Below are 18,929 nucleotides of genomic sequence, written 5' to 3' on the forward strand. Positions count from 1 at the left end.
GCTCTCCTTTCCCTAGATGGATACGCCTGTCTTTAGCTATGCTGGAAACCTAAATAAATAAAAAAGACTGTGGTATACTTATTATTTTTATTTTTTTTGGTACGTGCCAGAAGCCGAAGGGACACTGTTTTGGCATCTATTGATCAAAAGGCCTAAGACTTTCAAAAACTGACGGGCAAACAATCGTTATGTCTTTTGCCCGCTGCCTGTTCTTTCCATACACAAGGAATGTTCGCCACCGCAAGTGTTTCTGTATTCTCTATGGGGAAGGGAGGGGTAAGCTGCAGTGAGGGCCCTCTCGCTGTGGCTTATATCTCTCTGAGCAACAGGGTCAGCCATGATTTTTCATCACTCCTGTCCCCCATCACCACTGACATAATTTCTCGGTGGCCCTGTACACGCTAGATTGACAGCCAACTCTGCCACGAGCAGCTGGTTCAGCCAATAAACGTCATAGGTGTATGAGGACCTCTATGCTTCAGGACTTTTGCTGTCACATATTCTGAATGTTTTCACAGTTACAGATTATGCAATATAATTTATATTTATGCAATAGTTTTATTATTTTCAGACACATGCAGCAAATAGAACAGTGCAGCATTAAAATTTTAAAATGTATAAGATCTTTTATTCTGCTGCAGATTTCACCTCTTCTAATGTTAGGATCAAAACAAGCAGAAGTTCACAATTCTTATTAATGCATATTTAGCCATTTAGCGGCCATTTAGCAGCACCACGGCAATTGTGTAATAACTGACAGGTCTATTTTGTGCGGCCACTATCCAGTGAACAGTAGCCATACGAGAGCCTATACTTAGTGTAAAGTATGGCTCCTGGATGTACGTTATCATTGTGGTCTATGGCAATTAGAGTGCACCCAAATGTGCCCGCATTCCAATTAAAATAAAGTGATTTTTATCCGGACGATACTGCCCTATCGGCCGGGTGAATATCTCAGACATCGGCCATTATTTGGCCCGGCTGGGTCAAACAACGGCCGATGTTCATACAGTATGTGAACGTGGACCTGTAAGCAGTTAAAAAGAGATGTTAATAAGCCCATGGAGAGTTATAAGGCTTTTTGTTATGCAACTAGGTATAGATTGAAAAATACTGTGTCAGAACATAGCCTTAAAGGGGGTACTTCACAAACTAAGGCTGGGGTCACACTGTGTTTTTGCAATCCTCAGGTTATGTTTAGCATTACAATTCTGAGCTGCAAAATCACACCCAAGGTGAGAACAGGAAGGGTGCTGTTTCTGGAAGAAAGCTGACATAATTTTCTAAGCATGGACAAACCCTTTAATTGTATTATTATTTTTTATTTACTTTAATAGGCCCTTGGTGTTTGGTTAAGATTTCTTAATCTTCAAAAATCACTCGCCTGTTCCCTCTTTCTGTTTATTTTCGTATTCGTGCGTGATGTGATCATTTGTAGAGATGAGCGAACCGGGTTCGGGTTCGAGTCGATCCGAACCCGAACGTTTGGTATTTGATTAGCTGGGGCTGCTGAACTTGGATAAAGCTCTAAGGTTGTCTGGAAAACATGGATACAGCCAATGACTATATCCATGATTTCCACATAGCCTTAGGGCTTTATTCAACTTCAGCAGCCACCGCTAATCAAATTCCGAAAGTTCGGGTTCGGATGGACTCGAGCATGCTCCAGGTTCGCTCATCTCTAATCATTTGGTTTCCCTTTACCTAAACATTTTTTTGTGGACTTTTACTAACCCTATTTGTCCTTTTCTCATACCTATGCTTTCATTATGAAGGACTCAAACGTAAAAAGCACAAATCTTTTAAGAACCGTTTTAGGGTTCGTGATGCTAAAAAAGGTGGGTACACAACTTTCTAAAAGAAGCATGCTTTTGTATGTAAAACTTTGGAAACAAGTTATTTTAAATGCCTTTTAATATTCAAACTATATACGTGTCTGCATGTGTGTATGTGTATATATATACACACCATTTATTACAGTGGCTTATTCAAATCTGTTCCCTATTAATTCCCCTTAATGTGTTTAGCAAAGTAGTAGCAAAGTGGTGTGCCTTGTTTCTGGCCGGGAAGGAACTTTATGCAGCAATACCCTTTCCATCTTTTCAACATTGGTAACCAAGCCAGCACTATCTGACCTCCTAAGTACATTGCATACAAAAGCTTCTTTGCATATTTCATAGGGTTATCTTTTCTGATTAGAATTACCACCCATTTGGTTGAATTCTCCTTTTTATCAACCCATAGACATGTTGATTTTGCTGATTTCATTTGATTGGTATTTTTATTATTATATCTTTAATAGTCTTTTAGCAGTATTTTTAAAATGCAAAATAAGATCACTTAGTCATCTGTGTGTCACTCCTTATTATTGACTGCTTCTTGTTTGTATGGCTTTGTTTTTTTTGTATTCAAGATAAGCCAAAAGAGGAAAAGAAAGATACTTTTCTTGAAAAACTGGGAGCACAAGTTATTAAGAATCTGCAGGTCAAAATCACAAACATACACGTCCGATATGAAGATGATGTAAGTACTCGGAGCCTGCTGTGTGTATGGGATGTGATGTGTCAATAAATCAGGTCCCTGACTAATTATATAACACCTCAAGTATTACACAAATAGGTGTAAACCACACATTGATGCATTTCTAGTCATCTGGATAAAGAAAAAATGAGTATGTGTCATATTCTTTACAATAAAAAAAAACAGAAAAACATTCGGTATATTACTTTATGTACAGTAGAGCCAAGTATTGTGAAACACTAGAATATTGTGTTACTGCATTGTATTGTATATTCTTTTCATCATCTTTGTCTGAGTTACTGTAATAACTGCAATAGGGGAAGAAAACTAGGACTGAGTTGTTGTTTTTTTTCTTTATCATAGATCACAAATGTCAATATCCCAGTCTCTGTAGGAATGACCCTTGCCGAGCTAAGTCTTCAGGTAAAAGGTCCTTGTTTTTCCTTAGTTGTGTGTGAATAATACAGACCACCACCGCATAAGCATTAAGACCTAGGTGAATAAACAATAAATTTTAGGATTTGTGGGACTCTCATGACCTTATTTAACTGGTAAAAAAGGTACTCTGTAATGTGCGGCGTATATAAACACTTTATTGTTCACACGTTGCAGATTTGGTAAGTATTCAACAATTGCTTTCTATTCAGTATCCGTGTGTTTAGTACCCCTTCCTGGTTTGGCTACAAAATACAGGCAATGTAAGAATAAAGCCCACAACTTTCTTTTATTCAGAACATTACAATTTGTAACAAAAAAAAAACCTTTTGTATGTTTTTTTTTGTTTTTTTTTAAATGTATTCTTATTAGCACTGTGACAAAACAGGTAAAACCATTCTGGTGTCGCAGCGCCCATTTTTCAAGTTTTAAGTTTTATCGTAGGAATAACATGAAAAAGACAGTATGTATCATAGTAAAGCTTATCAGCCAAAGGAACTTGCAGTTCTATGTTGAATAAAGAATCATACTGGGGTTTTCGCCCCCAGGTATAACAGTAAAAGTATGAAATTCACTGCTAGCCATCGTGTAAAGGTACTGATCCAAAGGGTACATGAATAAACAATCAAAACAACAACAACAGCACAAAAAAAAACATATAAAGGGAGAGAGGAAGTGGAAAGAAGAAAGAGGGAGGTAGAAACGTGTAAAAGCGTGGGAGAAAGGAAGAAAGCGTGCTAGGGGGTGGAGCTAGACAACTACTATTGGGCTCCGTTGTCCACCCAACCAGTCAAACCGTAAAGTTCAGGTAGGTAATCGGAGGCCACCTAATGTACCACAGAGATCTTCTTTCACATACCAGGTGGAAAGCCTATATGGGTAGACAAAGGTATGTACCTGTTGTGTCGTGAAGTGTGTTAAGAGAAAGATTTTCCATTTCTGGAAAAATTTCTTAGCATGCTTCTCAGTATTACGTTCCGCCTCTAATCTATCTGCAGCCAGGAAAGACTTCAGATCATCTATCACTGCCATGATAGTCGGCATAGTAGGGTTAATCCATTCTCGTAGTAGGACCAGTTTGGCTATTAGCAAGACAGCATGGATCAGAGGTGAAACCGACTTCAGACCAGAGGCCTCGACTGTTTGTCTATCTATACATTGGAAAACCAGAGGCAAAGGTTCGACAGGTAAGGCAAGTTTCCAAAGCTTAGCAACATATTCGGTCACCTCCTGCCAGAAGGACTGGGACAAGGTGCATGACCACATGCCGTGCCAAACATCTGTTGCCAGAGTCTGACACTTAGGACACTGTAAAATTCTGTCAGGAAATAGTGGATTTGCTGGTAGGTTAAAGCCAAAGTATGCATGATGCATGACCTTGAAAGTCGTCGAAGGTGTTGGAGGAAAGTTCTTTAGTAAGGTTAGCAAGCCTTGATTTACAGAAGGAGGTCACCTGTTTTATGACTAGAAAATTCGGGGTGTGTCCATAGCTGTAACCTCTTGGCCATGAGGAAGGGAACTCCAAACGTTTTACGCACCACCTTCCATGCCAACACTGTGTCTCAGATAATAATGGATCGCCTCAATATAGGGGGAAGGGCAGGGATTTTAATATGTAGACAAAAGAGAAGGGACCACGGAGCTGTTAACTCTGATTCCAAAACTAGATCGGAAAAATTGCTCATATTGTGGATCCAGTCCATTACATGGCAAAATAGACAAGCTCAGTTGTATCCCCTTATGTTGGGGAAGTTTGTTCCCCCATCAAATTTGGACATGAGCTTTTGTAAAGAAATGTGGGGTCTTTTGTGTGACCAAATGTAATGGAGGAAGGCTGAGTTTAATCTCTTAATGTCTTTGTGTTTAATCAGAACAGGGATGGTTTGGAGGGGGTACAACATCTTGGAGTAACTCATCATCTTAATTAAGTAGCACCTACCTAAAAACAAAATGGGCAGGTGGAACCACCTTTTTATTTCGGCACAAATCTTAGCAATGAGAGGGGGATAATTAAGTTGGTACAGAGAGTGGGGGTCAGCACCTACCTTAATGCCCAAGTAAGTGATATGAGGTTTCACCGCTCCTAGAAGACCAATAGAGTTCCAGAAGGCAGCTCCAAAATCTTGCTTTTAGAAGGGTTTATTTTGTAACCAGACAGTGTACAAAATCTAGATATGGTCTGTAGGACACTCTCCAACTGGGTCTTGGGATCTAATGAAAATAACAGGGCATCATCTGCAAAGAATGCTACTTTGGCAATGGCCTTCCCTACTTTAATGCTGTCATAAAGGGAGGAATGGCGCAAATGTCTTAGTAATGGTTCCAAAGCCAGATTAAAGAGCAGGGGGGATAGGAGGCATCTCTGCCTTGTTCCACGGTGGAGAGTGAAACTAGGAGACAGTTTTAGGGTCGCTATATAACCCATCGAGAAATGTTCTAAAAGCCCAGTGATGCCCACCATATCAAGCACCAACCCCAGCCAGTCCCAACGTACGTTATCAAACGCCTTTTCGGCGTCAAGTGCTAACAGTATAGGGAATTTGCCTGGCTGGGGGTGGTGCTTAACTCTATCTAGCACCGTCAGGACTTTTCTGATATTGTAAATGGCATTCCGACCCTTAACAAATCCTACTTGTGATGGGTTGATCAGATCCGGCAGTATGGCGCTTATTCTATCCGCTAAGGGAAGCTTAAGGTCAACATTAATAAGCTAGATCGGTCTGTAGGAGGAGGGAAGTACAGGATCTTTGTTGGGCTTCAAAAGTAGTTTTATGTGGGCGGTGTTGGCATTGAAGGGCACACTGCCCATGTGGAGTAAATGATTAAAATAGGCTGTCAGGGGAGAGACAATTTCTTCCTGAAGGCATTTGTAAAACTCTCCACTATACCGTCAGGGCTCAGAGCTTTATTATTCGCTAGGCCTTTAATAACTTGACATAATGCCGTACCTCCTCCTCTGAGAAGTCCGCACTGAGGGCTTCCTGTTGTTCTAAGTAGATGGAAGGTAAACGGACAGAGTCAAGAAAAGAACTACAGTCGTCTCCAGCAGGTGGAGGAGGGCAATACAAGTCTGTATAATACTCTTCCAACAACCGTAGAATCTCAGTAGGGTTACTATGAATAACACCTGTCTGGTCAGTAAGTCTCTGGATAAATTGTGGTGAAAATTGCCCCTTCGTTAATCTGGCCAGCAACTTTCCTGATTTATTATCGAATCGAAAGTATTCAGCTCTAATCCTATCTGCTGAGGTTTTGACTTTATGTTCCGCCCATAAGTCAAAGTTGGATTTTGCCAGTTTCCACTCCTCACACTTGGCAGAAGAGGGAGAATCAATATATCTAGAATAAGCCAATCGCAGGTTCTCGCTGGCCGACTTATATTCGGCTAATGTTCGTTGTTTCAGAGAGGACATATTTGCCATGACCCTACCCCGGAGGACCGCTTCTGCAGTTTCCCAGAACAGGGGTGCATTGGAGGAGTGGGTCGAGTTATCCGCGATAAACTCTGCCCACCAACCCTTCAGCATATTCGTGAATTTTTTATTTTTTTACCATGTATCCTGGGAAACGCCAAACAAACTCCTATATCTTCCTGTAAGAGCTTGAAATCACCACAGAGATGTGGGAGGGATCAGAAATCACCGTATCATACATTTCAGACCCCTCTACTTTGTCTACAAATTGATCACTTACACAAATATATAATCAATCCGTGACCATGCCTTATGGGAATGGGAGTAATGAGTATAGTCACGGTCCGCAGGATGTTGTAAACGCCCTTCCTATCTTCATGGACGTTAAGTACAGTGTTTAGATCCCCTCCCGTTTGTCAAGGTGTCTGCCATCAGTCTGTCTCCCATCTCAGCAAAAAAGGTTTGTTCTCACCATTAGGGCCATACACATTATGTATACTGAAGTCAATGCCCTCCACTGTAAGAGCCAGCCTAGCCCACCTACCCTCCTGGTCATGCTCATGAGAAAGGACTGTGTGGCTAAAATGCTTGTTTAGCAGTATAAGGACTCCCACTTTTCCAGCTATTGCTGGTGAGCCATAGACAGTTCCCACCCAGAGCTTTCTCATGCTCTCCATATCATCTACATTCAAGTGAGAATCTTGCAGTAAGGCCACGTCAGCACGCAGGCGTTTTAGGTGTCTCAGTACCTGTATCCTTTTGTTGGGGGGAAGGAGCCCCTGCACATTCCATAAAATCACCTTCATGGGGAAGGGTCACCCACTGGCAAGCTAAGGGAAACAAGAAGGAGAAGAGAGGGGAGGAAGTATAAAGCAGAAAAAGGAAAAGAAGAGAGAGGGAGAGAAGGGGGAGGACAAACAAACCACCCAAAACAAAACACGCACAAACCCCCCCCCCCCCAGATAATGGGTATTAAAATAAATTACCCAAGGAAATGCGAGGTGTACAGTATCTTAATAAAAACTCAGATTTCCTTGAAAATAACAAAAACCACTAGAGTGCTTAAAAGGAGGGAGATGTAGGGTCCCTCAGCACTATGGTGTAGGACTTCCTTTCTTCTAACACTGCAGCCCTGCTGGCCCCGAAAATGCAATGAATTTTAAAAACACATCACCCACTAACGTGTAGCAAAAATCATGAACCCCCCCCCCCCAACCAGATCCCTCCCGCTCCTCTACACACAGGCCCTCGACCCTCATGGAGAACAATTGTGAATGAATGCAGGTTTTAGCATGCAAACAGAAGATCAGAGGTAATTCCATATCTTGCTGCTCAACATAAGATTCTTCAACATAAGGATCTTCTACACAGCATGACAGTCCGCTGTGGAAAGCAGCTATGGTAACGGCTATAACTGTAGCTATGGAACCCATTAGAACTAGGAAAGCCCACTCATTATCCGATAAAGCGAGCAGGTCAACGCTTCTGAGAACCTCTTGGGGAACGGTCCAGACGAAGTTCCTCAACGGACCTTCTCCTGTGGCTCAGCTGGTTGCGGTCATCTCTGGAAGGGGCCCCTGGAGACCGTCCACGGCAATCAGAAAAAAAGGTTGACAGGGCTCCAGCTGCCTCCCCAGGGGATTGGTATGTAACGAAGGAGCCGTCATCACGGTGAATCCTCAGCATGGCTGGGTATTGCAGTTGAAAGCGAACCTTACGGCGATACAGTTCTGAGCACAATTTGCTAAAGGCCTGCCTACGACGTGCTACCTCCGCTGAGTAGTCCTCAAAAGGTAAGACAGCATGCCCCCTGATCAGGAGCGGGGTATTATGTCTCCTAAAGGCCCTCAGTATTTCTTGTTTGTCATTATAATCTAGCATTTTCATAATGACCTTCCGCGGTCTGGGTTCGGTCTGGGATAAAGAGTTCCAATTGTTAAGAGAGGGGTCTGGTCCCACTCTGTGAGCCCTTTCCACCCGACAATAGTAAGTGAGCCCCAATGCTCCCGGCATTTCTTTTTCACAATTAGCATGCAGGTCAAATGTCTTAATGTTTCCAGAGATCCCCACCATTCGGAGGTTGTTCCTCCTTGTACGGTTTTCAATGTCATCAATTTTTCTCCATAAGCGTTCATTTTCCTATCTCAGAGCTCCCATACTTGCCTCAGTGTTTGTGCAGTTACTCTCAACATCGTTCAGGCGCTGTTCTGCAGAGTCTATCCTTGTCATAGTGGCTGCCATGTCAGCCTACAGCTGTGAGAACGTGGCCTGTATAACTGCTGCAACCGGCTGCTGGGTATTGGAGGTGATCCTTCTGGTCACTTCATCAGCTAAATGGGAGTAGTCTAGGGACATAACTGTAGGAGACTCACATGATGCGAAGTCCGGTTTCTGGAAGGGGTAACTGCACGGCCGATGGCAGCATTGACAATGGCGCAACAGAGAATTGTGAGCAAGATGGCGCTGGAAGCATGGGAGAAAAAGTCTCCCCCAGTTCCGTCCTGGCTCTTTTGGCTGCTCCTCAAAATCTAACGCTCCATGGGGGGTTTCCCGGCAGGGTAAGGCACCTCAGCGGACAGGGAGGTAGTGTGTCTCGGGTGACCGGGGTCCCGGGCATTGCGGTCGGTTACTAGCAGGCACAGGAGTTCCTTCACCCGCATCCTGCCATGTCAGCGCCGGAACCGGAAGTCAAACCTTTGTAAGTTTGCACAGATTACATTTATCATGCATAGAAAGATTTAAACATTTGTCAAAATGCTTTTTTTTAGTTTTATTTCTTTAAGCCTGTGACATAAGACTTGCTATTTTTTGCTTTTTTTTTGTTCTGCTATTCTTTTATTGGGGTTTAATTGGGAGGGAAGTAGAAAGACCAGGTGCTGTGTTTAGACCTTACCTACCCATGTAAAGTAAGAATTAGTGTAGCCAGAAGTATTATGTAACCTGGCTGTTATTTATTTTGTTTTGCATATTTTCTTATATTTGCAGCCTAGCATATGTCAGAGGAAATTCCTCAAGCTGGGCTCACATTGTGTTTTTAAATCCGTTTTACTTTATTAGTTTCATTATGATTCATTTTAACGTACAGAAAAACATGGGTAAAAAAATCTGTTTCTATTTTTAAGTTAATTTGGTCGACAGTGGATTCTGCAGTTTGGTGAACAGCAGCATCAGTATTTATAGTTATACATTTAACAGACTGCAGAAACGCATTGTGAACTTAGCCTAATTCTAGAAGTATATAATTCCTAGAAGAGCATGTTTTTTTTTATCTTTGACAGACTTCGAGTGAATCCTGGACACCAAGCATTCTAAATGAAGCTGCTAAAATAATATACAAGGTAATCATATAAATTATGAAATATTATTTTGGTATTCGTAGTAGAGATGAGCGAACCGGGTTCGGGTTCGAGTCGATCTGAACCCGAACGTTCGGTATTTGATTAGCTGGGGCTGCTGAACTTGGATAAAGCTCTAAGGTTGTCTGAAAAACATGGATACAGCCAATGACTATATCCATGATTTCCACATAGCCTTAGGGCTTTATCCAAGTTAAGCAGCCACCGCTAATCAAATGCCGAAAGTTCGGGTTCAGATCAACTCGAGCATGCTTGAGGTTCGCTCATCTCTAATTAATAGTATAAATGTACAGATATTGTCATTGAATAGTGCTAATGCTATTATTGATTGGCCAAATACTATGTGACCACAAGCATCTTCATCTTTCAAGAAAAGGGCTGTTGTGTATAATGGTGGACACTTATCTCTGGCTTTGTCAGATGCTGTACTTCCAGTGGCATTTGTCGCTATGCGTTATTTGCAGTCAGATTTCATCTTCCATGACAGACTGACTTTATTGTAAATTGTTAACAGTAGACTTTTTTTTTTTTTTTTTGGTTGAATGTAAACTTCTTTTTTTCTGTTATCTAGTTGGTTCGTCTTGATAGTTTCAGCACCTACTGGAATGTGAATAGCCAAGTATATTACCATCAATCCCGAGAAAAGATCTTGGTAAATACTTAAATTTTTCTAATTATGATAAATATTGCTATACTGCTGTATGTTGCAGAACAATGTTAAAGGGGTATTCTCATCTGGGCATGTTATCCTATGGACGAGCTGATTGCTGGGTATGCGACTGCCTGGACCCTGTACTGCAGTGACTGGAGTGCTCAGTGTGGCCATCTCGGCTGGTGCTCCATTGATTCTCTATGGGGCTGCCAAGCTCTGAACTCAGAAGCGCTCTGTTGCCCTTTAGAGCATGAATAGACCGGCAAGTACATTGAGTAATCCAATTCACTGTGGGGGGATTGCTCCCCCATTCTTGAGTTGGTGAAGGTCTGATGAGCTGGATGCCTAGCGTTCAGCTTGTTATCCCCTATTCTGTAGAAAGGGGATAACATGCCAAGATGAGGATACTCGTTAATTGTTTTCATGTCTATAATAAATATGGCACTGTCACTTGCAATCTTTTTGTAAAGCACTTTGTCCAGATTTACTGTTACATTTCAGAACTTTAGATAATGTGTGTATTATCATATAAATATATATTGGAGTTTTTGTTTAATTACCGGTCAGAGAAGCACTTCTGTAGCCAGGGATATAGCCAGCAGCATCATAAAGTGTCAGTAGACAGCAAAACTGCTGTTATGCAAGTTTGTGGCTCTTCAAAGCCTAGTGTTCTCCCCACCTGGAGCTTCAGTAAAAGCAACTTCTCAGTGAGCTGCTGAGTGCTGTCTTCTGAGGTCAAGCTTAGCTGAGATTGGTTGTTGTTGTGCCCAGTTAACCCTAGTTTTTTATTTAACACACTAATAAATCTGGGCCACAGTCTTTATTGGTCTCCAGGATTCTTTACAAGTTCTTGGAGCACCATGGCCAGTGATTGGCTGGGCCAAGTTGCAGGAGGACCATGGGGAGTGTAATGAGGTAAGAATAGCATTTTTATTATGTTCTGCAGAAGGAGATCATTATATAAAAAGTTTCCATGGCCTGAGTCCCCTTTTAACCCATTCCTGACATGTGATGTACTGGTATGCGGGGGTTTCCTTCCACTGGGGGCGGGTGGGAAAGCCTCCAGTGCTTCATCCCTGGCCGGTGCCCTGAATAGAACAGCTCCGTACGCGAGAATCGGGCCATGGCTCAAAAAAAGGACTGCGGCACTGACTTTTAAAACTTTAATTTGAGCTCAATACCCCTATAAATGACAGTGCCCATGTATATTTATACTGCAACAAAACTGAAAATGAATCCGGAAATATTGTTTATCACAGTTAAAGGAAACAGAGACAAGAAGCCAGTCAAGCAAGAAACCGTTCCAAGCTATTTGCGCTAAAGGTGACCCACTGGTGTTTTATACCATTTGGAGATACACATGCTGGATAGTTAACAGGAGACTTCCTTCTTATCTCCATTTTATTCATATTTTCCTCTTCCTTTACTCAGCAAGTGTTCACGTGTATCCGCTTGTCCTCGGCTCCCTGATGATGTAACATCAGGCCATTGCTATCAGTCTGTAATAAAGCCAGCTGATTTCATGGGTATCTTAGAAACACAATTAAAGTGTTGGCCCTCTGGCAAGCTTATCAGCTTCTCCATATGTGCTGTTAACATAGTAGTGGGAGATACTGAAGAGCAGGAAGTTTTACCTTTTACCAAGAACCGCTGCACAGATGGTAATGGTGGTATAAGCAATAGCAACAAGTCATGTTTTTAACTGGGATGGGAAGGGGGCATGGCCAAAAAACTGAAAACAATTACAGTTAGTTATCTTTTTTGATAGATTACATATAGTTACATAGTACAGCTAACAAAAGACATACATTCAACCAAGCGAGGGGAAGTAATGTGGATGATTGTGTTAGTTCCAAATGCTTACATTACAACAAGCCACCAGTAGCTTGTAGGCTGTCCAGGCATGATGGGTATTGTAGTTTTGCTACAGCTTGATGGCCATAAGTTTGACATCACTGCCTTATAGAGACTGAACATTACACATCCTACATATACTTTCTAAACATTCTAAATGACACCAGACTATAACATGATCTTTATTATTTAAAAATTCATGATAGAAGGTTTGGGCCGCAGCCCTGTCAGACAAACACTATAAATAAAACAATACCAAAAAGGGTTAATACCCTTCCACACAATCCTCCATACCAGTATGCAGAGCTCCATCAGTACTATATATAAGACTCGCAGAAAGTGCTACATGCATAAAAGGAATTCAAAGACAGATGGACTTATCCATTGTGTTGTATGTCTAGGATGCTGCCAGGCCCGTCGTGCATTTTATATCCTTTATCAGTGTTTGGTGCCATCCCAGTGTTCCAGACCCTATATATAAGCCTTCTAGCAGTTGCTTCCACTGTTGAACACACACACAGTAGTTACATGGTGACATGTGTGGACATATAAAGGGAATTGAGCATCTGTATTTGGTGTCACGAGGCGTGATCATCTTGAGAAGCAACACAGGCGCTAGAGATGACATCACCAAGCTCCACCCCACTTATCATTCAGGACTGCCCTCTCACTGACACCAGTACTGATGTACCGCCTTCCTTTCCAGCACACAGAAATGCACAGCCTTTGGTATTCAATGTTAAGAAGGAAGGAGCACTAGGGAAGTACTGTTATCTGATGGAGACATATTATACAAACAGTTTAAAAATCATATATGTAATGCCAAAGTGCAAATGTAAAAGTGTGTATAGTGCAGAAGGCTCAAAAATGTAAAATTCATATGTATATTGCATAATTCATTAAGAACACCAAATTCATAATAAATTATTATAAAATCATCCCAATTTATCATATGTCCAAAACTTTTATACTCCATACATTAATCATATAATCACCCTGTGCAAAAACTCATCAAAAACACATGTCCAATGTGAACATAGCCCTATATCAGTTTATATAAAAATTAGTGATAAATTACCCCATAATCATTATAAATCTTAAATCCCTGTTTACCAAGCATTATATGCAATAAAGTTTCAATAAATAAATATATAGCACAGCGACAAAATATTGCAGAATAAAAACCACTGCTTGATTCACTACATGGAAGTGCTGCAATACTTCGTCGCTGTGCTGTATACAAAAGACGGCCAGTTCCAAGTCTTCAGATTACGGGCAGCCATTCCAAACCATCTGGGGTGCTGCTCTCTTAGATTTTGTAAATAAATATATTTTTTAAAGACCATATTAATCTCTCTTCTGATCTTTTTCTTTGTGTGCTTAATTATTTTCTTAGTTCTTATGTGCCTTTTTTATCATTGGTTCCTTTCCTTATGCTTTTCTACTGCACTCGTCCCCTATTCATCGGTCATAAGGATCAGTTAGATGCCGCAGTATCTCATCATCTTAAAAAATTAAATAGAACATTTAGGCTGCATTCACACTACGTATATTTCAGTCAGTATATTTCAGTCAGTATTGCAACCAAAACCAGGAGTGGATTAAAAACACAGGATCTGTTCACACAATGTTGAAATTGAGTGGATGGCCGCCATATAACAGTAAATAACTGCCATTATTTCAATATAACAGCCGTTGTTCTAAAATAACAGCAAATATTTGCCATTAAATGGCAGCCATCCACTCAATTTCAACATTGTGTGAACAGATCCTTTCTGTGTTTTTAATCCACTCCTGGTTTTGGTTGCAATACTGACTGAAATATACATATACTGACGGAAATATACGTAGTGTGAAAGTGTTTTTTTTTTCCCCCTGCACTTACTATTGCATCAAGGCTTCACTTCCTGGATAAAATTGTGATGCCAGGACCCGACTCTCAGAGCTGTGCTGTCTGGAAGTCGGGCCGTGGCATCACCATTTTATCTAGGAAGTGAAGCCTTGATGCAGTAGTAAGTGCAGGGAAAAAACACTTTATCAGCATTTCCCATAATAAGTGTAAATTATGGAAAATACAATACTTTAATAAAAATTTTTGACGGATTTCTCCTTTAATTAGTTAAAACCTTATTAGTATAAACCTTATTATTAAAACCACTTCACCAGAAACTGCTGAGAAAAATTACATGTTCAGAGAAATGGAACCGCCCTAGATTTTTAGACCTGGACAGGTGGTGTAGTATACCACACCCTTTGTTGAGCATGTAATTTTAAAAACTTCTGTTGAGTCACAAAATCCATCTGTCTTCTCCATGTTTGTATTGAAAAAGCCAACAGAGCCTCTTTGAGGTTCAAAATATGTAAATAACCAGATATCCCTCCAGAGAGCGACGACCAAGCAGAGGGATTGCTTCTGTAAGAAGAGCACCAAAAGCAACTCTGTACCCACAATCTGAACCCCCCAAACCACTTGTAGCTGCTTTTAATTCAAGATCTGTCCTGTGGTCCAATCAGCAGGTGATGCAGTTATTGTCCTAAAAAAACTACTTTTAAACTTACAGCCCGTGCCAAACGGGAGTATCTGTGCCCTAACTTTGCACCACCCCTCCTCCCCACCCTCCTCCTCATTAAGAATGCTCCAGGCAGATTGCCTCCTATTCCCCACCTGTGTCAGCCCCGCACATGGGCTGGACCGTTAAGGACCTGTGCAATGTTCAGCATGGAGAAAATGTTCCAGTGGCATTCCTAACCCTTTCAAGCAAAAGTCAGTAAATGTACTGACCTGCTTCAGATGCTCACTGTTTAGACAAACAGTGATCGGAAGCTGCAACTAAACTTTCAGCTGATAGCTGACAGTATAGTGTAACTGCCACTGGACCCCCAAAGGGGGTCCAGCATCGGCAATTGCTGGCTTTGGTGGATCAGTAACGGTAATTGGTTTTGTAAAAAACACATAGGATTACATTGGAATCTCTGGAAAGAAAATGCAAATTTTAACTTTTCACTCTTACTTTGCAGTTATCCCTGTGAAATGCAGAAAGGGTTAAATAACTGAATGAATGTAAATTTAAATACTTGAAAGAGTGAAGATTTCAAAATGTGTTGAATTGTGGGGGGTTTTTGTATACAGGCCTCTAAAATATACTCCAAAACTGAACTGGTGCCTAAAGAATTTCTGAGTTTGAAATTTTCACGAACATTTTGAAAATTGCTACTAAACATTTACGGCCTCTAACATCCCAAATAAGTAAAAGCATGTTCAACAAATGCTTTTAAAATAAAGTAGACATGTTATAGATATGAATTAATAAATAATGAATGTAGTATTACTATTTTCCTTATTGGCAGAGACTTTCAAATGTAGAGAATGCGCTTTTTTTTACATTTTTAACAACATTTTTGGAGTTTTTTCACAAAAAAATTCTAAAGCTATCAACTCAAGTTTACCACTAACATAAAGTAGAATATGTAACAAAAAAACAATCTTGGAATCAGAAGGATTGGTAAAAGCATTCCCAAGTTATTGATGAATAAAGTGACACAGGTCATATTCATAAAATTTGCCTTGGTCCTGAAAGGGCTAAAGATGAAGAGCGTGAGGAGGAAAGACAGAGGGGTGGTGCAAAGTTATGGCACAGATACTCCCGTTTGGCCCGGGCTGCAAGTTTAAAAGTAGTTTTTTTAGGGCAATAACTGCATCACCTGCCGAACAGTCCCCAGGACAGATCTTGGATTAAAAGCAGCTATCCGAAGGTAAAAGTGGTTTGGGGGAGGGGGGGGGGGTCAGATTGTGAGTACAGAGTCGCTTTAGGACCAATATTCAACTCAATTACGAGTCTCAGCGATGGGGCTAAAACTAAGCTGAGACTTAATGTTTTGTTTTTGGTAATAAGAGGAGGCTGCTGTAAAGCGATCTATATTGCAGCTCCCTGTGGAATGACCTCTTAAAAGGTCACATAGTATACATAGTAATGCTTCACATTCATCTTAAGGGGACAGACTCTGTCTATTGTCTATGTCCATGAGTCTTGCTGTAAAGTATGTCCTAAATGCTGTCAAAAATGGCAAGATGGCAGCCCCCATAATAATGTGCAAAAAGTGAAATAAAAAAAATTACAAACAGAAAATATAAACTGATTATAGTGTGTCAACATTCTTCAGGAAATGGTGGGAACGACAGTAGCGTGAGGTTGGGTAAAGGAAGGTGAGTATTGCTTATCTTTTGTTTAAACGTTAAACATTTTTTTTCCTCCTCTGGAAAACCCCTTTATGGCATTGCATGAATTAAACTGTGGTAGTCCATAATTGGGACATTTCTATGGTTTTACTAATTACTTAGTATTCAAGATTCAAATCACTGTAGGGTTTACCCAAAGCAGAGTCAATAAATCCTGTTCTAATAGCCATGTTGACTTTTCGTTGGAACTCTTATCTCTGTTACACATGGAGCTTCAATATTAATAATTGTGTTAGCAGGGCTTTGTTCTTACTACTTTTCTTTGTTAATGTGATTTTGCATGAAGCCAGTACCTGGAATTAGTGTCTTATCGTATCACCTGTATTGTATTCTGAGTAAATGGCAATATGTGTCTTCTTCCTGGTGTTACAGAGAAAGCAGCTCTCCTTTCAGTGTTGGTGCCACTATTTATTTACTCTGCTGGAGCTTACGTCAAACGGTTGAGAACTTGTTTATCGAGTCTGACGCTTTAATCTCTTTTTGGCACATATACAGTGAAAAAGAGTACTGAACCTATATTAAAAAGAAATTGTGCCTCACGTTACTTGTCACGTTTCTTGTCACGTTTCTTGTCACAGATACTTTCTTTCCTCTATGCAAATCAGAGTACAAATATCCCTTTTTTCTGTTGGCTCAGTCACGTTTTATATTTGTTTCAGTAGTATATTTGTCTAATGTCAAATGCAGCAACACAGGAAGTTGGATTCCGATTTTCATACATTATTAAGAAAGCTTTTTGTTTCTCAGAATATTAAGTTTTAGGATGCAAAATTGGCCATATTTTGCTTAATTACATCCGTGAAATAAAGGGCATGTGCAGCAGCTTGTGAACTAGCTTACCCATTACACTGCTATATAATTGCCCTGCTGAGGCTGCCCAAACATCGCTAGCAATGCTTGCGCAGCCCTTGCTTTAAAAGGGAACTCCGGATAAGAAAAACTTGTTTTCTATGAAAAGTACATTAAAAGTTAAATATATGTGTCTATACAATGTATTACCGTATTACACTGGTAGCTGATAGAAATCCACATTGTCTCCTACTCCTTCTGCTATCCCCTCTTAGGAGACAAATCTTCCATGCCTCTGTTTCACATTGTGTGTGTTTGCTGAGGACAGGCTGATGATGCAGACATGGGGCAGGGCGTGATGTCACAGGAGGCTTGGCTAGATCCCCCAATCCTCTGTGTGATTCACCATCTCTGACCAGCCAGAAGCAGGTTTTGCACTGATTTCTCTGATTGTGCAGTGAAATTAGGGCTGTGTTCACACATGTTGAAGTGTTATTGCAGTACTGCAGCGTATTCACAAAAATGATGCAGTGACACAAGTAAATGATGCTAAACGGCAGAGAGGATCAGAGCCTTATTGTGGGGCTCTACTTCAAAGATAACAGATGCTTGATCATAATATGAGCGTGGAAATGAAAGAAAAAAATTCAAAAAGTTATTTTTCTTTATTCCAATATCAGCGTTACAGGAAGAGAATACAGTGTGCTGTTACAGGTAGAGAATACAGTGTGCTGTGTGGTGTTACAGGTAGAGAATACAGTGTGCTGTGTGGTGTTACAGGTAGAGAATACAGCGTGCTGTGTGGTGTTACAGGTAGAGAATACAGCGTGCTGTGTGGTGTTACAGGTAGAGAATACAGTGCGCTGTGTGGTGTTACAGGTAGAGAATACAGTGTACTGTGTGGTGTTATAGGTAGAGAATACAGCGTGCTGTGTGGTGTTACAGGTAGAGAATACAGTGTGCTGTGTGGTGTTACAGGTAGAGAATACAGTGCTGTGTGGTGTTACAGGTAGAGAATACAGGGTGCTGTGTGGTGTTACAGGTAGAGAATACAGCGTGCTGTGTGGTGTTACAGGTAGAGAATACAGCGTGCTGGTGGTGTTACAGGTAGAGAATACAGTATGCTGTGTGGTGTTACAGGTATAGAATACAGTGTGCTGTGTGGTGTTACAGGTAGAGAATACAGCGTGCGGTGTAGTGTTACAGGTAGAGAATACAGGGTGCTGTGTGGTGTTACAGGTAGAGAATACAGCGTGCTGTGTGGTGTTAAAGGTAGAGAATACAGTGTGGTGTTACAGGTAGAGAATACAGTGCTGTGTGGTGTTACAGGTAGAGAATACAGCGTGCTGTGTGGTGTTACAGGTAGAGAATACAGTGCGCTGTGTGGTGTTACAGGTAGAGAATACTGTGTGGTATTACAGGTAAAGAATACAGCGTGCTGTGTGGTGTTACAGGTAGAGAATACAGCGCTGTGTGGTGTTACAGGTAGAGAATACAGTGTGCTGTGTGGTGTTACAGCTAGAGAATACAGCGTGCTGTGTGATGTTACAGGTAGAGAATACAGTGTACTGTGCGGTGTTATAGGTAGAGAATACAGTGTGCTGTGTGGTGTTACAGGTAGAGAATACAGTGTACTGTGCGGTGTTACAGGTAGAGAATACAGCGTGCTGTGT

At 41.0% G+C, this 18,929-nt stretch overlaps 1 protein-coding gene across 2 annotated transcripts in view; it reads left to right on the forward strand.

Moving 5' to 3' along the window:
• VPS13C (vacuolar protein sorting 13 homolog C) overlaps positions 1-18,929 on the forward strand; it is a 212,683-nt gene that overhangs the window by 38,580 nt on the left and 155,174 nt on the right. Inside the window, exons 6-10 of one of the 2 annotated variants that reach the window (XM_069980827.1) lie at positions 1,776-1,838; positions 2,414-2,523; positions 2,884-2,943; positions 9,647-9,706; positions 10,296-10,376. In XM_069980827.1, coding sequence (XP_069836928.1) covers positions 1,776-1,838; positions 2,414-2,523; positions 2,884-2,943; positions 9,647-9,706; positions 10,296-10,376 — 374 coding nt within the window. The remainder of the gene's footprint in view (positions 1-1,775; positions 1,839-2,413; positions 2,524-2,883; positions 2,944-9,646; positions 9,707-10,295; positions 10,377-18,929) is intronic. The other variant, XM_069980821.1, reaches the window with a different exon arrangement.

Source organism: Dendropsophus ebraccatus, chromosome 1 (genome assembly GCF_027789765.1).
Source record: "Dendropsophus ebraccatus isolate aDenEbr1 chromosome 1, aDenEbr1.pat, whole genome shotgun sequence".
Classification (NCBI taxonomy): domain Eukaryota; kingdom Metazoa; phylum Chordata; class Amphibia; order Anura; family Hylidae; genus Dendropsophus; species Dendropsophus ebraccatus.